The sequence below is a fragment of the Anabrus simplex genome, chromosome 3 (genome assembly GCF_040414725.1).
Source record: "Anabrus simplex isolate iqAnaSimp1 chromosome 3, ASM4041472v1, whole genome shotgun sequence".
In the NCBI taxonomy this organism is placed as follows: domain Eukaryota; kingdom Metazoa; phylum Arthropoda; class Insecta; order Orthoptera; family Tettigoniidae; genus Anabrus; species Anabrus simplex.
Genome location: NC_090267.1, coordinates 441,782,385 through 441,801,540, shown reverse-complemented (window position 1 = coordinate 441,801,540; position 19,156 = coordinate 441,782,385). Strand labels below are relative to the sequence as shown.

At 41.4% G+C, this 19,156-nt stretch overlaps 1 protein-coding gene across 1 annotated transcript; it reads left to right on the top strand.

The window, feature by feature from the left end:
• Positions 1–396: 396 nt before the first annotated feature.
• Positions 397–12,196, top strand: LOC136867416 (uncharacterized). The gene is made up of 4 exons (XM_067144614.2): positions 397–449; positions 2,225–2,294; positions 10,177–11,103; positions 12,003–12,196. Exons 1-4 carry the CDS (start codon positions 441–443, stop codon positions 12,014–12,016), a joined length of 1,020 nt encoding a protein of 339 aa, XP_067000715.2. The 5' UTR covers positions 397–440; the 3' UTR covers positions 12,017–12,196.
• Positions 12,197–19,156: the final 6,960 nt, after the last annotated feature.

The window sequence follows — 19,156 nt, the reverse complement described above, 5'->3', positions numbered from 1 at the left end:
TGCTCTAGGCAACAACCCGGAGCACGGAAGTTATTTGGGTGTCGAGCTCTTCATTAGTACCTGAGTCATATGCAATGGTTTCGAGCGGTTTCACTTTTCATTTAGGATGACTACACATCCTGCCGAGATGGAAGTGAAGGTGCGATGCCTCTTCCTTTCGTTTTCTCCCACGAACAGCTTAGGCGACCGGGGGTTAACACGGGAAAAGAAAGCTCACGTGAGATAAACCTGGAAACCAGTTCAGTAGTCCGTATCCCTGCCCTCACCACGTGACCCTAGGCAACAGAGGAAAGGGAGGGGAGCGCACTTTCCCTCACGTCATACTGAAGATGCGTTCTCCGCAAGGTCAGCATATATAATCCAGTCCGCCGTGTATGGCGGCATCATTCGAGAGCAGTAGCTCCACACCGAAACATTTCTAACCAGCTCTTTTCTTCACCATGGGACGGGTAAGCATCTGGTTAAATATTCTACAGCGATCTTGACAAAGAACTGAGTGGAAGTCTAGCGACACTTCGATATAATAGGTTTGTTTTGGTATTTTTAAACGTAAGCCGTGTTTCGAGTAATTCCTGGGAATCATCAGATTCTCACAATTTTTGTCGTAAGAATGTCAATTTAATATCCCGTTCTGAGTACTCCAGCCGGCAGTTTTGAGTATCTTTTCCCTGACTTTGAATAATAGAGAACTCTATCGTGAAGGTTTTCTAACCGACAAGTAAATATACTATTTTCTTTCTATTACCTACAAGGAGTCGTACACAAGAAGATATTCATGCGTTTCATCTTCCGTTTACCGAAGTTATTTCTGAATTTGCTAGAGCTATCATGGTTTGTTTTGGGTTTAGATCAGAATTTTTAAAGGACAGCTGGCATTCTTGATCATTTTTAGGGATTCGACTACAGGTCATCAGAGTGAAAGGCCAGCTACCTAGGCTTCTGAGCTAACCGCGTTCTCCATTCTTTGAATATCAAAATGAGTGAAAAAACATAGCAATAAGAAAGCAGTAACATTTAGAAATGATCAAAACTATTTTACTGCAAGGAATGAAATTAACAATAATTTAGCACAATATGCTTTTGTTGTTAAGTAGTGTAGAACATTTAATTTATAAGCTCAATCCTGTTGACGTATTGCGTCCAATGAAGTTCCATTAAGAAAAATAATTTTTAATAGATTAATTTTCTAATTGCACAGATCGGAAAAGAGATACCTACGTCTTTTAAGTACGTTCAAGGAATATAATCTTCTTAGAGACTGTATCTCCTAATTAATTCTTATAAAATGACCACTAGTTTCATAGAGTAGATTAAAATACTAACTTCCTCTAGCAGAAACTGATGGGAGAGTATTCGTTTTTCTGCAAACCAAATTGTTTGATACATGCATTGTATAACAATGTTTATTGTTATAATGCAACAGTTTTATATTTGGTTACTGACACCGAATTACGTTTAATTCTTTACACAGTTTAGCCATATTTGTATCTTCAAAATGGTTTCGAACATAAATTAAAATTTTCATTTTATAAACACTACGCGTTTGCAAATGTATACTGTTCTTTGAGTGAAAAAAAAAAAGTAAGCTACTTAACAGACTTCTCTCTTTTCCAGTCTCTGCAACCTATATACGCTTATGCATAGAGAAATCGGTAGAATGCCATCATTCTAATACCTGGAAGCCTCAATGTCATGCCTTACAAAATACAGATAGTCTCCTTAACATTTCAGAAAGTGTAAACGTCATTGATAAGATATTTTCATAAACAGTTAAGGTAAACCAATTAATATTGCTACGAAAAGTACTATTTTAAACAACAGAGTTCAATTATTGTAATTTACGAGGAAAGTCGAATTTAGAATCCCCTCCTTCAAAAATCTGCAGTTTTCCTAGATTTAAAAGCAATGTTGTTAATTCGTCACCATTACCTTGCAAACTTTAACTAAACTTCTTCCACAATATCAAATTCGAATCCTCTCCAAGAGATTACCGTACATAAAACTGTCGAGGTAATCAGCTTGGTTCTATCCAAAGACCCTGTAGTAAATACGATAATGATGCCGACAGTTCATTCAACAACTAGTATAGCTTATTTAATTTTTTGACTTGCATTTTAAGGTAAAAATTCATCCCTCACTTGTATTGTTTCTCCTGTGTCTTATCCCAGGGTAACTTCAAGATGCAAGTTATATTTACGGATATGCAAACCCTGTATTGTTGCAGATATCACTGGGTTTAGTCTGCATTGCTGCCGTTATCAACTGGGCCGCTTCGGAACCTCCATCTCACCATGGTAAGTCTTTTAACATCCCAAACAATATGACTAATAGCAAAAATGTAAGAACTAATTTATGATCAAAGCAAAGATATCACCAGGTATTACACTGATCTGGTCAGACGGCAGCGCGTCGGCCTCTCACCGCTGGGTTCCGTGATTCAAATCCCGGTCACTCCATGTGAGATTTGTGCTGGACAAAGCGGAGGCGGGACAGGTTTTTGTCCGAGTATTCCGGTTTTCCCTGTCATCTTTCATTCCAGCAACACTCTCCACTATCATTTCATTTCATCTGTCAGTCATTAATCATTGCCCCAGAGGAGTGCGCCAGGCTTCGACAGCCGGCAAAATTCCTATCCTCGCCGCAAGATGGGGCTTGATTCATTCCATCCCAGACCCGGTCACTGACTGGAAAACAGATTGTAGGTTTTCATTTTCATTACACTGACCTGCTGCAGTGATCGTAGTTGATTCTTATTATTTTATACCGCACTATATGGTCAAGATGGACAATAGTTACAAGTCGAAAATACTCCTGGAAGCATGAATTTCTCTCGAATATATCAAAATACACAGCCAATTGAACAAATTTTCACTTTTAGCAAGTCCTTGGCTGCAGGTTGAATTTTCACGACTCCCAACAGCTTTCATAGATAGCCTAGGTGTCACCGAAGTACCAGGTGGGCAAAATAGAACTGGACGGGAAAATATTTACAATAGGACTGACCGTTGTTAATGAACATCACAGAAGATATTGGAAATGGCATCATCTGAAGAAGTGAAAAACTGAGGATCCTAAAGTCCTGACTCCACTTCACTCAGAAACCACCGGCAGAACTCAAGACGCGACGGTTCGTCCGGACGCTTTAACGCATATACAACAATAAATTTGTAAGGATACGGTTTCAGGTCCAATTTGATAATGTTTCGAGACAACGATCTCTTCATTCCCACTTGCACAGATAGACGGCGTTGATATTTCGTCAACTTTCCTTCACTCAAGCAATATTTTCTGCTGTTCGAACTCTTTTCGGATAGTTACTGTTCTTATTTGCCACAGAGCAGGTTTCATGCCATTTTGCCACAAAATTTTGCATTGCAGACTTTGCTGGAAGTTTTGCCAAACACTTCCAGTCTTAAACTCTTGTTCAAACAGTTCCACACAGGTTATCCACGAATCGTGCATCGCATAAAACTCGGCAATGAACACGCACTGTTTTATCGTGAGCACCATTTTGTGTTCGATTCAACTGGTCGCTAAATACGTCTGTTTATCTCACTCACTCACACGTAATGATACAGTGACGTACTCGGGAAATACACATGCGCAGACATGTCACAGCAACCGATCGGTGCATCGAAATCATGGTTCCCAGCATTTCCTGTGATGGGAAGTTCTCCTACTCATTAACAAGGGTCAATTCCGCGTCAGTCTTGTTATTCCGGGCCAGTTTTATTTTGCCCAGTTGGTACAAAGGAAATGAAGAGTGAGGTAGTTTCCCGTAACGTTCCTCACTGAACCTAGTATTAGGCCTACAGTATTGCGTATCAATCTGTCATATCACTGAAACGCACACACCAACCGATCCTATGAGGGAAACTTCCACACCATTCATCAGAGACTACCTGCATAAGGAATGGCATTACTGTTATAACATTGATCATACCTCAGTCACTTTCATATTGTCAAAGGCAAGGATGAGATTGAGTCGGGCCACCGAAAGGAACACATTTGTTCTTGCCCATATCACAAAACATCGTGCGCTGTAAACACTATGTCTAACCAGGAATGAACAGGCCAAACTCTTTTTGAGTTCATAAATCTTAATTCGGCAATATATGCCAGTCCCTCTTTTTTTAATATTTGTTCGGGGCGTCGACCTATAGAGATCTTTTGTCCCTACTTGCACCATATGATATGAACCTGCGTGTAATTGGAATTGCGGAAGTGTAGAGTGTTGAATGTGAAGAAAAAAAACGTTAAGGGCGAGACGAACACCCAGTCCCCAGGCCAGGGATATTTATAATTTACAATTCAAAACGCCTGACCCGGCCTGGAATCGAACCCGGGGCCGTCGGGTGATGGGCGGACGCGTTGCCCCCAACACCGCGGGGTCGGACATGCCAGTCCCTTACAGCGAGGAAAGATTTTGAAGACCAAGAAATTTAGTACGCTGAATTATATATAACACACTGAGACAGGCGAATCACGGTCTGGCAATTTAGTTTCCTTCTAACGAACGTAGCTGGTGATCAGTCCAGTTGCCAATTGTCATGAATCTAGTTGTAACGAAAACAGAGAGAGCACAGTATAGCAGAGCAAATTATCATCACAGATGCAAAAATCTTCGTCCCATTGGTATTTAATCATGAAATAAACTATAATATCGATGAAAGACATTTTGATTGGATAATACCTTCACTCACAGACTTTAAACAAAGAAGTCTTCAAAAGGTGACGTAGCCAGAACCATTTCGAGGTTGTTTAAATTCGCTAACTCCTGTGTTGCTTGTTTCCGCCGGGTTAACGAACTCCGGCAGGACAAAATTCCGACATCCCAACGTATCTTAAAATCTATAACAATTGAAGGTATGTTACACAGATGTAAACAGCCAAAAAGTAAAAATGTATTAAATTGAAATTATACGCGGATGTAGATTCTGTGAAACTGCTTTTAAGAAACATATTCTTGGAGTGAAGTCGTATTTGATAAATCATGTACCGTATGTTGTCCTATATCCTATACACAGTGCAATAGCTGCGATGTACTTCATGTTAAATTTCGAGTATCATTTCCCAGTTACAACTCCACGTAACTAGAAACATAAACACGTCACGGATATGACTAAAATGTCATAGCGCTTACTTTTTTTTTTTTTTTTTTTGCTAATTGCTTTACGTCGCACCGACACAGATAGGTCTTATAGCGACGATGGGACAGGAAAGGGCTAGGAGTTGGACGGAAGCGGCCGTGGCCTTAATTAAGGTACAGCCCCAGCATTTGCCTGGTGTGAAAATGGGAAACCACGGAAAACCATTTTCAGGGCTGCCGACAGTGGGGTTCGAACCTACTATCTCGCGAAAACTGGATACTGGCCGCCCTTAAGCGACTGCAGCTATCGAGCTCGGTATAGCGCTTACTCGAACGTAAAGTTTGTGTTATGCACGTGGTCTGAGATCAAAATCACGAAAGAAATCTCGACTGGTCATCCAACTGTGAGTTAAATTGCGATGTATTCCAGGATATTAAATAAGACAGTAGGCCCTAACCCAATATATGCCACGACTAAATATGGAAAATTGTAAAGAGAAACCAACTTAAGATGGTCGCGGTCAGACTGGAATTCGGGCCTCCGAACGATCCAGCTTCCTCATTCGAGTGCGCGACAGGAGCTAAAGCAGTAGGGTAAGAAGAGGTGTCATCTTAAATATATTAACTGGGGTAACTATAACAGGCGTACAGGCAGCATTTCGCCTCCAGTGAAAGGTTTTCGAGTCGGCATTTACTTGGGATAGGTTGGACTTCGACTACCTTTGCCAAAACACATGATTGGTCGTTTCCAGTGAGATCGCATGTGATCCGGAGTTTCACCTTTGCATTTTGATTCAAAACTCCTGAGAGACGAGACTGCTGACCTGAAGTCAGAGAAATGTAATTACCTCCACTCTATTATGTGAGATGGATAATGAAAGGATATCGTGCTCTCCAAGCGTAAACAATGCCCATCCCATAACTTTCGCTTTCTCTACCACAAGGTCAAGGAGCGAGTCTGCTTTCCCCATCGACTCTTCAGTGGGTTAGCTTAGGTTAGGTTAGGCCTATAGGGCAAGAGTACCTGTCTCTACTTTCCCGTAAGAAAGCGCCACCACTGGCCAAGATTGATCACCACGAGTTGCATTATACATATTACCGCTACTTCCTTCCCATCCTCACTGACAACGCTCTTTGCATTCCAGGATTTATATTTTCCGATGGTTAAAAGTGCCGTAATGAGTCTTAAGATTTTTTATTGGACTCCAAACTAGGTCATCATTCCCAAATATTGAAATACACAGAATTAGACTTGGACTGATCCACTTGTGTAGCTAACATTATTTTATACGATAGTACAAGATGGGACTTGGACCTGCACGGCTTCGGAAGCCCATGACTCTCTCACCGAAAGGTTTCTTCAACAGCCATTCCAGACAAGACTTTGGAGGGTATTAACTCAACCCATCTCACCCTTCAAAAAAAGTTTTACGTCCCACCGACACAGACAGGTCTTACGGCGACAATGGGAAGGAATCGACCGTGGCCTTAATTAGGTACCTACAGACCTGGCATTTGCCTGGCATGAAAACAAGAAACCACGGAAAACCATATTCAGGGCTGCCGACAATGAAGCTCGAACTGATTATCTACCGAATACAAGCTCACAGCTATGTGACCCAAATCGTTTGGCCAACCCGCTAGGTAAATGATAAGCCTAACCCAATTCTAAACACAAATACTTACAACACCTCGTAATAACACAGCCTCTCATTCATTTTACACAAGCAAACGCATAGAGTTGATCAAAGATATTCCGAGCCCAACAAAGATAGTAATTGGAACACAGCCAGGTGACTGAAAAAGAAAGGACATATTTTTTAACTAGGCAAGTTTACAAGGCTTAAGTGCTATCATTAAGGGCATTTCTAGCAAAACTGATTTTTCGCCATATTGAAATTTATGAATATGTCCCAACATCCCATTTTAAGATACATAGCCTATTTAAACAAATAAGGTATCTAATGTGTAGACATCTGTTTGCTGCAGTTGGTATACTATTCTGCCCAATAATCGATAGCCTTTTTTTAGTTGATTACTGTAATAAAATCCAACAAAATTGTCACTGGTCACTAAACAGAAGAAATACTCACCAGACCGACTTTTTGCAAAGAAACCAAATTAAAACGGCAACTCTGTGCACACGTGTCTTCTTACGAAAAAAGGCACGAGATACTACAGTGGTGTGGCGCTTATACAGTATTGTATTGTACGCTTCTCTACTGGATTACACGCAATCGCCATGTCGAAATTGGAGCGTAAGGCCGTCTAAATTGCATCAATTCAGAAGGCCTACAACCCTGTATCTGAGGTCATACTTATAATTGTTATCCCCGACCTTTCCCTCGATTTATTAGGACTGCCACTAGACGTCAATTTGGCGCAGTTTTACGACCAGATGGTCTTCTTGACACCACCCCTATATTGTATTCAGTATAGCGTGTTCCTATGTGCTTGTTGACAGTGTAGTATGCAGATAAGAGAAGTGTATTACGATGAGCACAAACACCCAGTCCCTAAGCCAGGAAAATTAACCATACGGTGAATTAATTCTCGTCATTCCTGGAAATAACTCACCAGCGGAAATGATCCCCCACCCAACCACTTAATGAAAAAAAAAAGCAAGCTCGTAGTTTTACGTGACAGCTCATATCGTGATCATAGCCACGGGATCTGAAGTAGTTGTTTTATGTTGGATCCGAAACCACAGGGGCATACATTTTCATTTTAAAAATTCCACCTTGATTGTCGGGGATTCGAACCACAGCCGCCTTTGTGAGCGGCCAGTGGACTATGTCCTCCTTCCCCCTACTTAGCACGTTCCTTATTTCTGTGCATTTTGGAACAATGTTCTAAGAATAACATTATTGGTTTTACGGCCCACTAACGACTTCGACGGTTTTCGGAGACGCCGAGGTGTCGGAATTTTGTCCCACAGGAGTTCCTTAACCTGCCAGACTGGCACATTTGAGTACCTTCAAATACCACTGGACTGGCCCGGATAGAACCCGCCAATTTGGTCTCAGAAGGTCAGTGCTTCTACCGTCTGAGTCACTCAGCCGGGCAGCAATCAAGAACTTCACCGGCATATTTCAAAGCGCTTAGTGACATAGGGTGGACCAGTACCACAGTAGGTCAAGTTCGACCACTTTCACAGTCAACTGTATCGAAAGAAAACCGTGAAGATAGCCGGTAAAAGTGGGAGTGACTTAACAATAGTGACTTTCAATTCAGCAGAAGACATAGATCGGCTAATTGTAATTTTCTCTTTGCTCACCAGGTCACAGCAGACGACGATTATCTCAATCGACTTTCCACCTAGAAGTTAGGAGTTCCAAACCGGTGCATGAACTAACAGCCTAATGCACGTTCAAGGTAGAAAGTTACTTTCCCTACAAACTTATCAAGTACCGTACACATGCAGCGCCCACCCACCTGCATTCACACTTTTTAACGCTAAACTCTTTAAACAGAACTTAGTGACATGTGATGCGTGGTTAAGAGAAAGTCGGTACTGAACTCCACGAAGTTGCTGGAATATCAATTGGGTAATCACTCTAATTGGAAATATTTCTGCTCTGCTCTCGTACGATTTATTGTTATTTAAAGAAAAGAGGTGGGGCAGGAAACTACGGTCTCTTGAACAAAGAATGTATCGGAATACGATCCCCTTGAAAACTTTCGCGCAAATTTTCTGCATCATTCCCAGAAATTCCGGAAAAACTCTTCAATGACCGAGCCTGATTTCAAGCTGTGAAACACTTTTTTCAATCCTGGTTGATTACCATGAAGTTTATTTTTTAAACAAAGAACTAAAATAAACAACAAAGATTTATGGCATGAGAGCCCTCGGAAACTTAGTAATGTCGAGGTTCAGGTAATAATAATAATAACAACAAAGATCCCTTAAACTGGTACATATTTTTTAAGGATACTGTGTTGTCAGAATGTTATCCCACAAGAGTTCTTGTATGTATTAGTAAATCTACCAGCACGAAGCTAGAGAATTTGAGCACAGTCAAGTAGCACCGGACTGAGTTGGGATCCAACTCACCTACTTGTGTTCAGAAGCCCAGCACTCTACCGTCTGAGCTTCTCAGCCCAGAATGTAAAGGCTTCTTTTAGGTTTCGTATCTGTTTAGCTCCTTACAAGGAATGAAAATGCCTAACAAATCTTAACCAATCTCACTAACCCACGCTACCAAGTTGAAAGTAAGCTTATAATTTTATGTGACTACTGATATTGTGCTCACAGATACGAATCCTCCAGTTTTACGTGGAATCCGAACCTCAGGCACGTGAATTTTCATCTAAAAAATCCCACGTGCACTGACTGCGATTCGAACGACGATCACCCTGGTGAGAAGTCACTCGGCTTTCATGCTTTCCTACCAAGTTGAGAACACCTGGGGAGTCCCCTTCTAGTTGCATCTTACAGAAGGAAGGAGATACCATGGATGTATTCTATCTCTCACTCATAGGGGTGATATTGCATTAAAGTAAGTCTCAATGGGCTTCTTCTTTAACAGTTTTCATTCCTCGCCCTGAGGGGTGAGGCGGGCCACCTAAAGAGTTACGCCCTTTCTCTGGCCAGGTCGACGGGCAGTCAGTCAGAAACTGCATGTGATCAATGACGCTCTTCAACCAGCAGTGCGTCCAGCTCTGTAGCTATTTGCTTCCGTCTTCAGAGGTCTGGGTTTGAGTCTCTGTACTGCCCAATATTTAAAATTGACTGCTATGAGATTAAAAAGTATATGCAGTTCACCTCCATCAGGGGTATGCCTGAAAAGGGCTGCAACAGCGCAGCATGAGGATATGAATCTGTTCATCTCCGTACTGTAACGATTAGTGTTTTTTAGCTGGTGTCCCGGTACTGACAGAGATTTACGATTGGTAGGAGGGCTGGTATGTTGTTAAAGAGGTATACACAGCTGCACCATTTCGAGGAATAAGAGGACACAAGATTGTTGTTTTTTTTTTTGTGTGTGTTTTTTTCCAGCAGTGCAACTGCAAACTTATTTGAAAATGAAACATTATTATAATGTATTTAATTTATTGTACTGTATAAACCCTTTCTGTCTTTCTAGGTGGAGGGGGAGGAGGTTATAGCTACAGTGGAGGAGGAGGAGGCTTTGGAGGTGGAGGACATGGAGGATTCGGGGACAGTTACAGCTCTGGCGGGGGCTATAGTGGAGGAGGATTTAAAGGCATAAGCAGTGGAGGATTTGGAGGATACAGTGGAGGTGGAGGTCATGGAGGAGATGGAGGAGGATACAGTTATAGCAGTGGAGGTGGATACAAAGGAAGTGGAGGTTTTGGAGGAGGAGGCTACAGTGGTAGTCTGAAAGGATTCAGCAGTGGAGGATTTGGAGGAGGAAGTTTCAAGGGATATAGTGGAGGAGGATTTGGAGGAGGACATGGAGGAGGTAGTGGCGGCTATGGAGGTAGCAGCTATCTAAGTAGTGGTAGTGGAGTTTACAGCAGCGGTGGTCATGGAGGAGGAGGATTGGGTGGTTACAGTGGAGGAAGTGGATACAGCAGCGGTGGTCATGGAGGAGGATTGGGTGGTTACAGTGGAGGAGGTGGATACAGCAGCGGTGGCCACGGAGGTGGTTACAGTGGTGGATTAAGTAGCTATAGCAGTGGTGGACATGGGGGAAGTAGCTACAGCAGTGGAGGAGGATTTGGAGGCTACGGTGGCCTTGGAAGTGGAGGATTTAGCAGTGGAGGAGGCCATGGGGGTGGAGGATTTAGCAGTGGAGGAGGCCATGGGGGTGGAGGATTTAGCAGTGGAGGAGGCCATGGGGGTGGAGGATACAGCAGTGGAGGAGGCCATGGGGGTGGAGGATACAGCAGTGGAGGAGGCCATGGGGGTGGAGGATACAGCAGTGGAGGACATGGAGGAAGTGGCTACAGCAGTGGTGGTGGTTTTGGAGGCTACAGCAGTGGTGGTCATGGAGGTGGTGGTGGATTTGGCGGCTACAGTAGTGGTGGGCACGGTGGAGGAGGCGGAGGTAAGTTCACTCGCTATCCAGGCATTCTTATTGCTCTAATAATCCAATGGTGGTTGGTCATACATATTCAACCACAAGAAAATGCTAATCAAAATAAGGCTTCCAGGAGCAGTGTAAGCAGTTTCTAACGGTCAGTGTACTGGCCTTCGGTTCAGAGGGTCCCGGGTTCGATTCCCGGCCGGGCCGGGGATATTAACCTTAATTGGTTAATTCCAATGGCACGGGGGATGGGTGTATGTGTTGTCTTCATCATCATTTCATCCTCATCACGACGTGCAAGTCACCTATGGGTGTCAAATAGAAAGACCTGCACCTGGCGAGCCGAACCCGTCCTGGGATATCCCGGCACTAAAAGCTATACGACATTTCATTTTTTTTACTGCAAGAACTGAAAATGAAAAACATCTGTCAATTGCAGTTTACTTTACTCTTGTATATTTTGCAATAAGTTGGCATTTTTCTAATTAAAATGTGATAACCTTATGATTTGATAATTGACTCACTCATTTCTGAATTTGTAATTTTTATTGCATAATACTTTTTCTTTTTTTTTTCTTTTTTCTTTTTTTTATTTACAAAATGTCCCAGGTTTATAAGTTAAAAAACTGGAAATGTCCTGGTTAAAATAACATAGATTATGGGAACCCTGCTCTAAGATCACAATCTTCTTCTTGAAGAGATGTTTGGTTCATCAAAGAAAATGCTAACACACGAGTTTCACTTAACTATTTGAGATGGCATAAAAACATGGCATGAATGGCAAATAATTTAGCACTGAAATATAAAATGGAAATTTCAAAACCTTTTCTATCCTTTACTGACTTACTGATGTATGAATATTCATCAAAAAATTATGTTCTGAAATATCTTCCTTCCTGATTTGTAATTTCCTGTTTCAGGTGGCTATTACTGATATGTTCTCAACAAAGACTGAAGATATTACCGTCAGCGCCAGCCAAGTTCCAGTGGCCACCATATCTCAACTCCTATCAACACTCACAGTATTATAATTCTATTTATTACTTTTTCATTTTACATACCATGTACTTTCTACATACTGACATTGTACCGGTCTACAGTGCAGTCTTACATATACCAGTTTTTTATACATTGTTTATTTTGATAATAAAATTTTATTTAAAAAACAAGATATCTGTGAAGAACTAACTGCCTACTTTCCTTGAAATTCACCTATTATTTTTTATCATAAAACATCTAGTAAGGTTACAATACAATAGTAAGTATTTGATACCTGTATAATTTTCAATGTTTGAAACTTGCAAGCACTCAACAACATTAATGTTCCTTTTTTTTTAACAAGTTGCTCTTTATGTCGTACCGACACCGATAGGTCTTATCACGACGATGGGACAGGAAAGGGCTAGGAGTGGGGAGGAAGCAACCATGGCCTTAATTAAGGTACAGCCCCAGCATTTGCCTGGTGTGAAAATGGGAAATGCCGGACTGAGTGGCTCAGATGGTTGAGGCGCTGGCCTTCTGATCCCAACTTGGCAGGTTTGACCCTGGCTCAGTCCGTGGTATTTGAAGGTGCTCAAATACGTCAGCCTCGAATTGGTAGATTTACTGGCATGAAAAAGAACTCCAGTGGGACTAAATTCTGGCACCTCGCCATCTCCAAAACCTGTAAAAGTAGTTAGTGGGATGTAAAGCAAATAACATTATTATTATAAAATGGGAAACCACGGGAAACCTCTTCGGGGCTGCCGACAGTGGGATTCGAACCTACTATCTCCCGAATACTGGCCGCACTTAAGCGACTGCAGCTATCAAGCTCGGTGTTAATGTTCTTAACTCATAACCTAGTCCCTTATGTCAGTCTACAGCGTCAAATTTCAAGGCGGCCCGTTTATACTCATACTTCCAAAACCCATCGTGCAACAGTCGCGAAAGGCCTCGGCCTACCAAGTGACTGCCGCTCAGCCCGAAGGCCTGCAGATTACAAGGTATCGTGTGGTCAGCACGACAAGTCATCTTGGCTGTTATTCTTGACTTCCTAGATTTTGATTCAAAATTAAACTAAATTCAAACTCTTATAACCAAGCAGTCGCTTTCCTGTCCATCTTGGAGTGATAACTCTTATACTGTAAAACAGAAGGTAGAAGTACCAATTCTGGATCTGCTTAGAATATCACTTCCAGTTCTGTTTCATCTTTGTTTGAAACATGAGTTTGTGTGTATGTGGATTTCACTGCAAACAGTTCAGAATTGAATTTCTATAGAATAGGATAACTCTGTTGTCCATTAGGGCCATTCCTGACATCAAATATAGCATGTCGCATAAATTTTATATGCAGTGAAAAAGAATGAAAATACATTGAAAAAGCACAGTCTCGTAAAAAATATGATTGATATAATAAGAAACATGAACACAAACTCACACCAGATCGACAGAGAACTGCTGAACAAAAACCGAGATCAGTACATGAAGAACCTGACAGTGGAAAGTAAATGGGAAAACTTAAAGGACAAGGTTAAAGAAGAATCCAAATGATTGGCCACTAATAACAAGAGAAGGAAACATGAGTGGTGGACAGAAGAATGTGAAGAGGCGGTAGAGTACAGGAGGAAGATGTGCGTAAGGTGGCAGACTGCCAAGAAGGAAGAGGACCTGTCAACATTCGAGACAGCGAGAAAGATGGCTGCCAAAATGATCAGGAATGCCAGAAGGAAAAGGTGGAATGAGAGGCTGGAAGAAGCTGATCATGCGTTTAAGAAAAACAAATCACGATCCTTCTTTAAGGAGATGAAGAGCAAGATAAAGGGTTATGAGGCGAGAGAAGCTTTTGTGAAAGGACAAGATGGCGTGTTGAAAATAGGTGAAAAAGACGTATACAAGGAAATGGCAAGATATTTCAAAGATGTACTGAACACAGAAGCACCCACAAGGAGTATGACTCTACAGTACAGCAGAGACATCAACCAAGGACGAGCACCCACCAGAACAGAAGTTGTGAAGGCAATCAAGGATCTCAAGAACAACAAAGCGGCAGGTAATGATGGTATATGCGCCGAGGAGATCAAATGGGGTGGTCCTGCAATGGAAGAAAGCATGTACAGAATAATAATGGACATCTGGATAAATAAGAAGATACCTAGCGACTGGAAAGAAGCCATAATTATACCAGTACATAAGAAAGGAGACAAAAGAATACTGGATAACTATAGAGGTATCTCACTGCTAAACATTGGGTACAAGATAATCTCGAGATTATTGCTGAACAGAGTGGAAGCACAGCTTGAATCAACCATAGGAGAATACCAAGGTGGCTTCCGGAAAGGGAGAAACTGCGCAGAGCAGATCTTTGGACTCAAGAGAATCACAGAACACAGACACAGGAAAGGACACAATAGTTACATTTGTAGACTTCGCAAAAGCCTACGACTCAATAGACAGGAACACACTACTGAACATCCTACGAAACAGAGGATTGGATTCTACAACACATGCATTGGTGGGGGAAACAATGAAGGCTACAACCGCTAGAGTAAAATACCGGAGTATGTTGTCAGACAGCTTTGAAATTAAGACAGGAGTCCGACAAGGGGATGGTCTGTCGCCAATATTATTTAACCCAGTTTTGGATGAAGTGGTGAAGCAGTGGAGACAGTTGAATAGAACCATGGGAATTGAGGGTGTACAGATTGGATATAAGATCAAAAACAATGTCATAGTGGATTGCCTTGCCTTCGCAGATGATATAGTGTTGTTACATGAGAAGGAAGAAGACGCAAAGTTGGCACTAGCAAATCTAGCTGAGACTGCAGCAAAGATTGGTCTAAAAATAGCCTACAACAAGACGAAGGTACTGAATATGAAGACCGATTGGAATGTAAAAGGCCAAGTGGTAGAGAGAGTTGACAGCTTCTGGTACCTAGGTGAGAACATCACGGGTAAAGTACAAAGCAACAAAAGTACCACAGACAGAGCTCACCTGCTGCTGAAACTACGATATGCAGCCATGACTACATATGGAAAGAAGAACCTCTCGAGGAACGCCAAACTGCGACACTACATGATAACCATCAGGAATGCTGCGTTATATGCAACTGAAACGCTGACATTGGGCAAGAGAGCATGCATACAACTGGAGAAGGAGGAAAGAAGAATCTTCAGACATATATGGGGCACCAAAAAGCAAGGTGAAATCTGGGTACACAGATCAAGGCAGGAACTATATGCGAGTATAGAACCAATCTCGAGTGTGATAAGAAAAAGAAGGTTGGGATTTGTTGGACATCTCATGAGGATGGATGACAGTAGGCTGATGAAGAAGATATGGAATGCAACCTACTTAACTGAAAATAAGTGGGTGAAGGAAGTCAGAGAAGATTGGGAGACTATTGGCATAAAGGAAAAATATCCACTGATGACAGTGCAGGATAGGTCCAAATACCAAAAGCTCGTTGAAGGTCACAGATGGACAGACACCAGGATCCAGATTCAGATCACGTAAGCCGAGAGAAAGAGGAGGAGTTAGAGAATGAAGAGGTATTGGGAAGAAAGAAGACGCACCGAACAAGTCACTCGTGATCCTCAGGGGTCGTAACGAACCTAATTTAAAAAAATAAGAAACTATTCTAAATACAAGCACCACAGTATGATAAATGGATGTACTTAGTGTGAAAGATTTTTTTTACCTCTGCCATTATACTAGGGTTGCTTTAAAAAAAGGTATTTTCCCAACAATCCGTCAATTTCTGTCGTGTATACTGTCTGTAAAAACATCGTCTAATGTTATTAGAATACAGAGTGATCCATATAAACCTGAACTACTTTAATAAATCATAACATTTGAATCAATAATAGGACACATGTGCAACTTTGGGAGATGATAATACGCAATTGGCATATTACATACAGTACGTACATACATAAAATAAGATAAAGTTGGTGATCCAGGGAGGGCACAAATATTTTGAGATTATTCGGTCAGCAAAGAAACTGGTTACAATACTTTGTTGGGAGATTCCTCACAGCAAATGTTGTAAGTGCCTTCCACCAGCATCCATACACAACTGTACTCATTTTACCATATTATGCGACGTTCTGAGAAGTGTATCCTTACCAAAGTGGCTTATTTCGTGTCTAATGGCCTCATGGAATTCAGCAGTTGTTTGAGGTCTATTCTTGTACACTCTCCTTTTAAGATACCCCATAAGAAAAAGTCTGGCGAGGTTAGGTCAGGTGATCGGAGGGGGGGACACAAATTTTTGGCAATTATTCGGTCATCAAAGAAACTTGTTACAAGTTGCGTGTAAACATTAAATGTAGAACAAATCGCTCCATCTTGTTGGAAATAACCTTCTCTCAGTTCAAAATCATACAGCTGCTCAAAAATGTATTGAAGATGTCCATATAAACTGCAGTGTCTACATTCATATCAAAGAAAATAGGCCAACAATCCTGGAAGCTGACACTGTGCACCACACAAGGAGGCACTTCCGTGTATGTGGAGCTTGTCCTTTCTCCATCTGTGTATGTTCAGTCCTCAGCCGTAAGGCTGGTTGGATCCTCAACAGCTCCGTCATCAGCTGTCACAGATAGTCTAGGCAACACTGAAGGTAAATAATTAAATAATAATAATCTTTTCAACACACAGTGGTGTTTTGTGGATGATATGAGGGGTTTACATCAGCCCAATATCTGCTGTTTTGTGTGTTGATGTAACCTGACAGATGAAACCATGCCACACCTGTAAACCAAGTTAAGGTGAGAATGTCTGGATGAAACCATTGACAATAATGCATTCGTTGCTCATGATCTGCTTCTTTCAATGCTTGCATCACATGCACTCTGTATGGTCGCAACCCCGATTTCTTTGCAGCTCTCTGACGTGCCATATGAACTGCCTGTCTCCTGGCTCAATCAACGCAATGATTTCTTGGGAGAATTCTCAAAGCGTCTTTGAACATTAGCAATATCTTTGCACTCAATGATGGTATATGCTACTGTCACTGTTTAGTTCACCAGTTGTCTCCAGCTTCCTTACAATCGATAAAATTGTTGCCTTCGTTAGAACATAGCGAACATTGAATTCTCTTTGGAATGCCTGTTGTGTTGTAACCAATGATTCTGTCTTCCTCCAGTATGTTTTCACAATAAACACATGTTCTCGAAGTGTGTAATGCATGTTTCCATTATGACTGCCAGCTAAAGTCTGGTAAGGAATTATTAATTTGTCAACAGTGCTTGTTATTGTCACGACAAAATTGAGAACAATGGGCAGCGGAACTGATTCTCCCAGAGCTACCGAGATCATTAAAACAAATTTCTAGTTTCTACGGGTTTTCAGAGTGAAATCATGACCTATTAAAATAGATCAGGTTTATATGGATCACTCTGTAGTTTATCTATATATTTAAAAAAATTGATGAAAACTAAAATCAGTCAGTCCGGCCATTCTATCCAGTCAATTTCCTTCATTTATTTTTTAACTGAAAGGTATTCATGCACAGATTTGTCATCAGGTACTATAAATCACTTAACTTCTGCCTTCCTCAAATTATTTGATTTTCCAATTTTTTGTCTCTTTGAAGCAATTATATCTTTGGTTCTAATTGAGGTACGGAGTTCGTTTTGGCCTAAGAACACTCAGTGGATGAAGCTCTTTCATTTCAGCTCTTAACTATTCAAATTGGTTGATTCTGAGGAAAGTTATGAGTGCACATTCAATTTGACGTCTCATTTCTTCAACATTTTTTCTCATTGAAGCAATCATATCTTTCGTTCTAATTGAGGTACGCAGTTCGTTTTGGTCTGAAAACACTCAATGAATCAAGCGCTTTCTGAGGTAATAACTACTTAAATTGGTAGATTCTCAGAAAAGTTATGAGTACATTTGTCTCCATGACGAAGACCTTTGAAGGACTTTTAAACAGTTCGGGGCGGATAGTTTTGTTCCAAGGAACGTTTAATTCAATTTCTTCGTGTGATGTATTTTCAAGTGTTCTGTTGACATAATATTGCATTCTATTACCACAGCAGATCATGTGCTTAATTTCATTAACTTGAAAGTTTGCAAATACATCCGTGAGGATAGTAACGAACAACACCATACTTTGTACATTGCGGGCGGAGCCAGCGGGAAACTGCTAGTAAAGTTTGGAAATGAAAATGAAAGTCCACAGCCTGTTTCCAGTCATTCAACCGAGTCAGGAATGAAATGAATGAAGCCCCCTCTAGCAGCGAGGATAGGATATGTGCTGGCTGCTGAAGCCTGTCGCACTCCTCTAGGGCAATGATAAATGACTGATAGATGAAATGAAACTTTAATGGAGAGTGTTGCTGGAATGAAATACAACAGGGGAAACCGGAGTACCCAGAGAAAATCCTGTCGCGCCTCTGCTTTGTCCAGCACAAATCTCACATGGAGTGACCACGACTGGAACCACAGTATTCAGCGGTGAGAGGCTGGCGCGCTGCTGCCTGATCCACGGAAGCTTCTTATAAAGTGTGGAAATATTGACTTTAAAAAGTACTTTCAAGTGATTCAGTATAGAAGGAATTTTGTTTTCTCCATCAAGGTGTAAATTAATCTACTGCCTTTTGAGCTTTATGCCAAACAATATATAATATTTGGAGCAGTGGGAAGAAAAAAGAAACATTAAGGTGGTTGAGTTGTAAAAGTGGTAACATGAAGTAAATAAGAATATTTTAAATACTTTCATTTTTAAAAATACGTATGAATAATGTTTACCTGCTGTCATTTCTTGATGGATACAGTACTTTTGTATCCATCTCTTGGCACAGGCCAGAGTAAAGTGTAGCTTTCACCGAAGTCCCAGTCTCATCCATGGCTGTGACAATATGGAAGCTGCTGGGGTATGGGTGGTGCTGAGTAATGACATTCAGAGCACGACTAGTGCATCTGAGTGTTATGAAAGGTGTTGCTCATAGGGTCAGTCGTGCTGCAATAGCACTTTCTGACCCAGTGAGGAAAGCAATGACAAACTACCTCACTCCTCGTCTTGCCTAGTACGCCTCATTTTGGTGCTGCCATTGGGTTTTGCGGTTTCCTTACAACCGCATAAC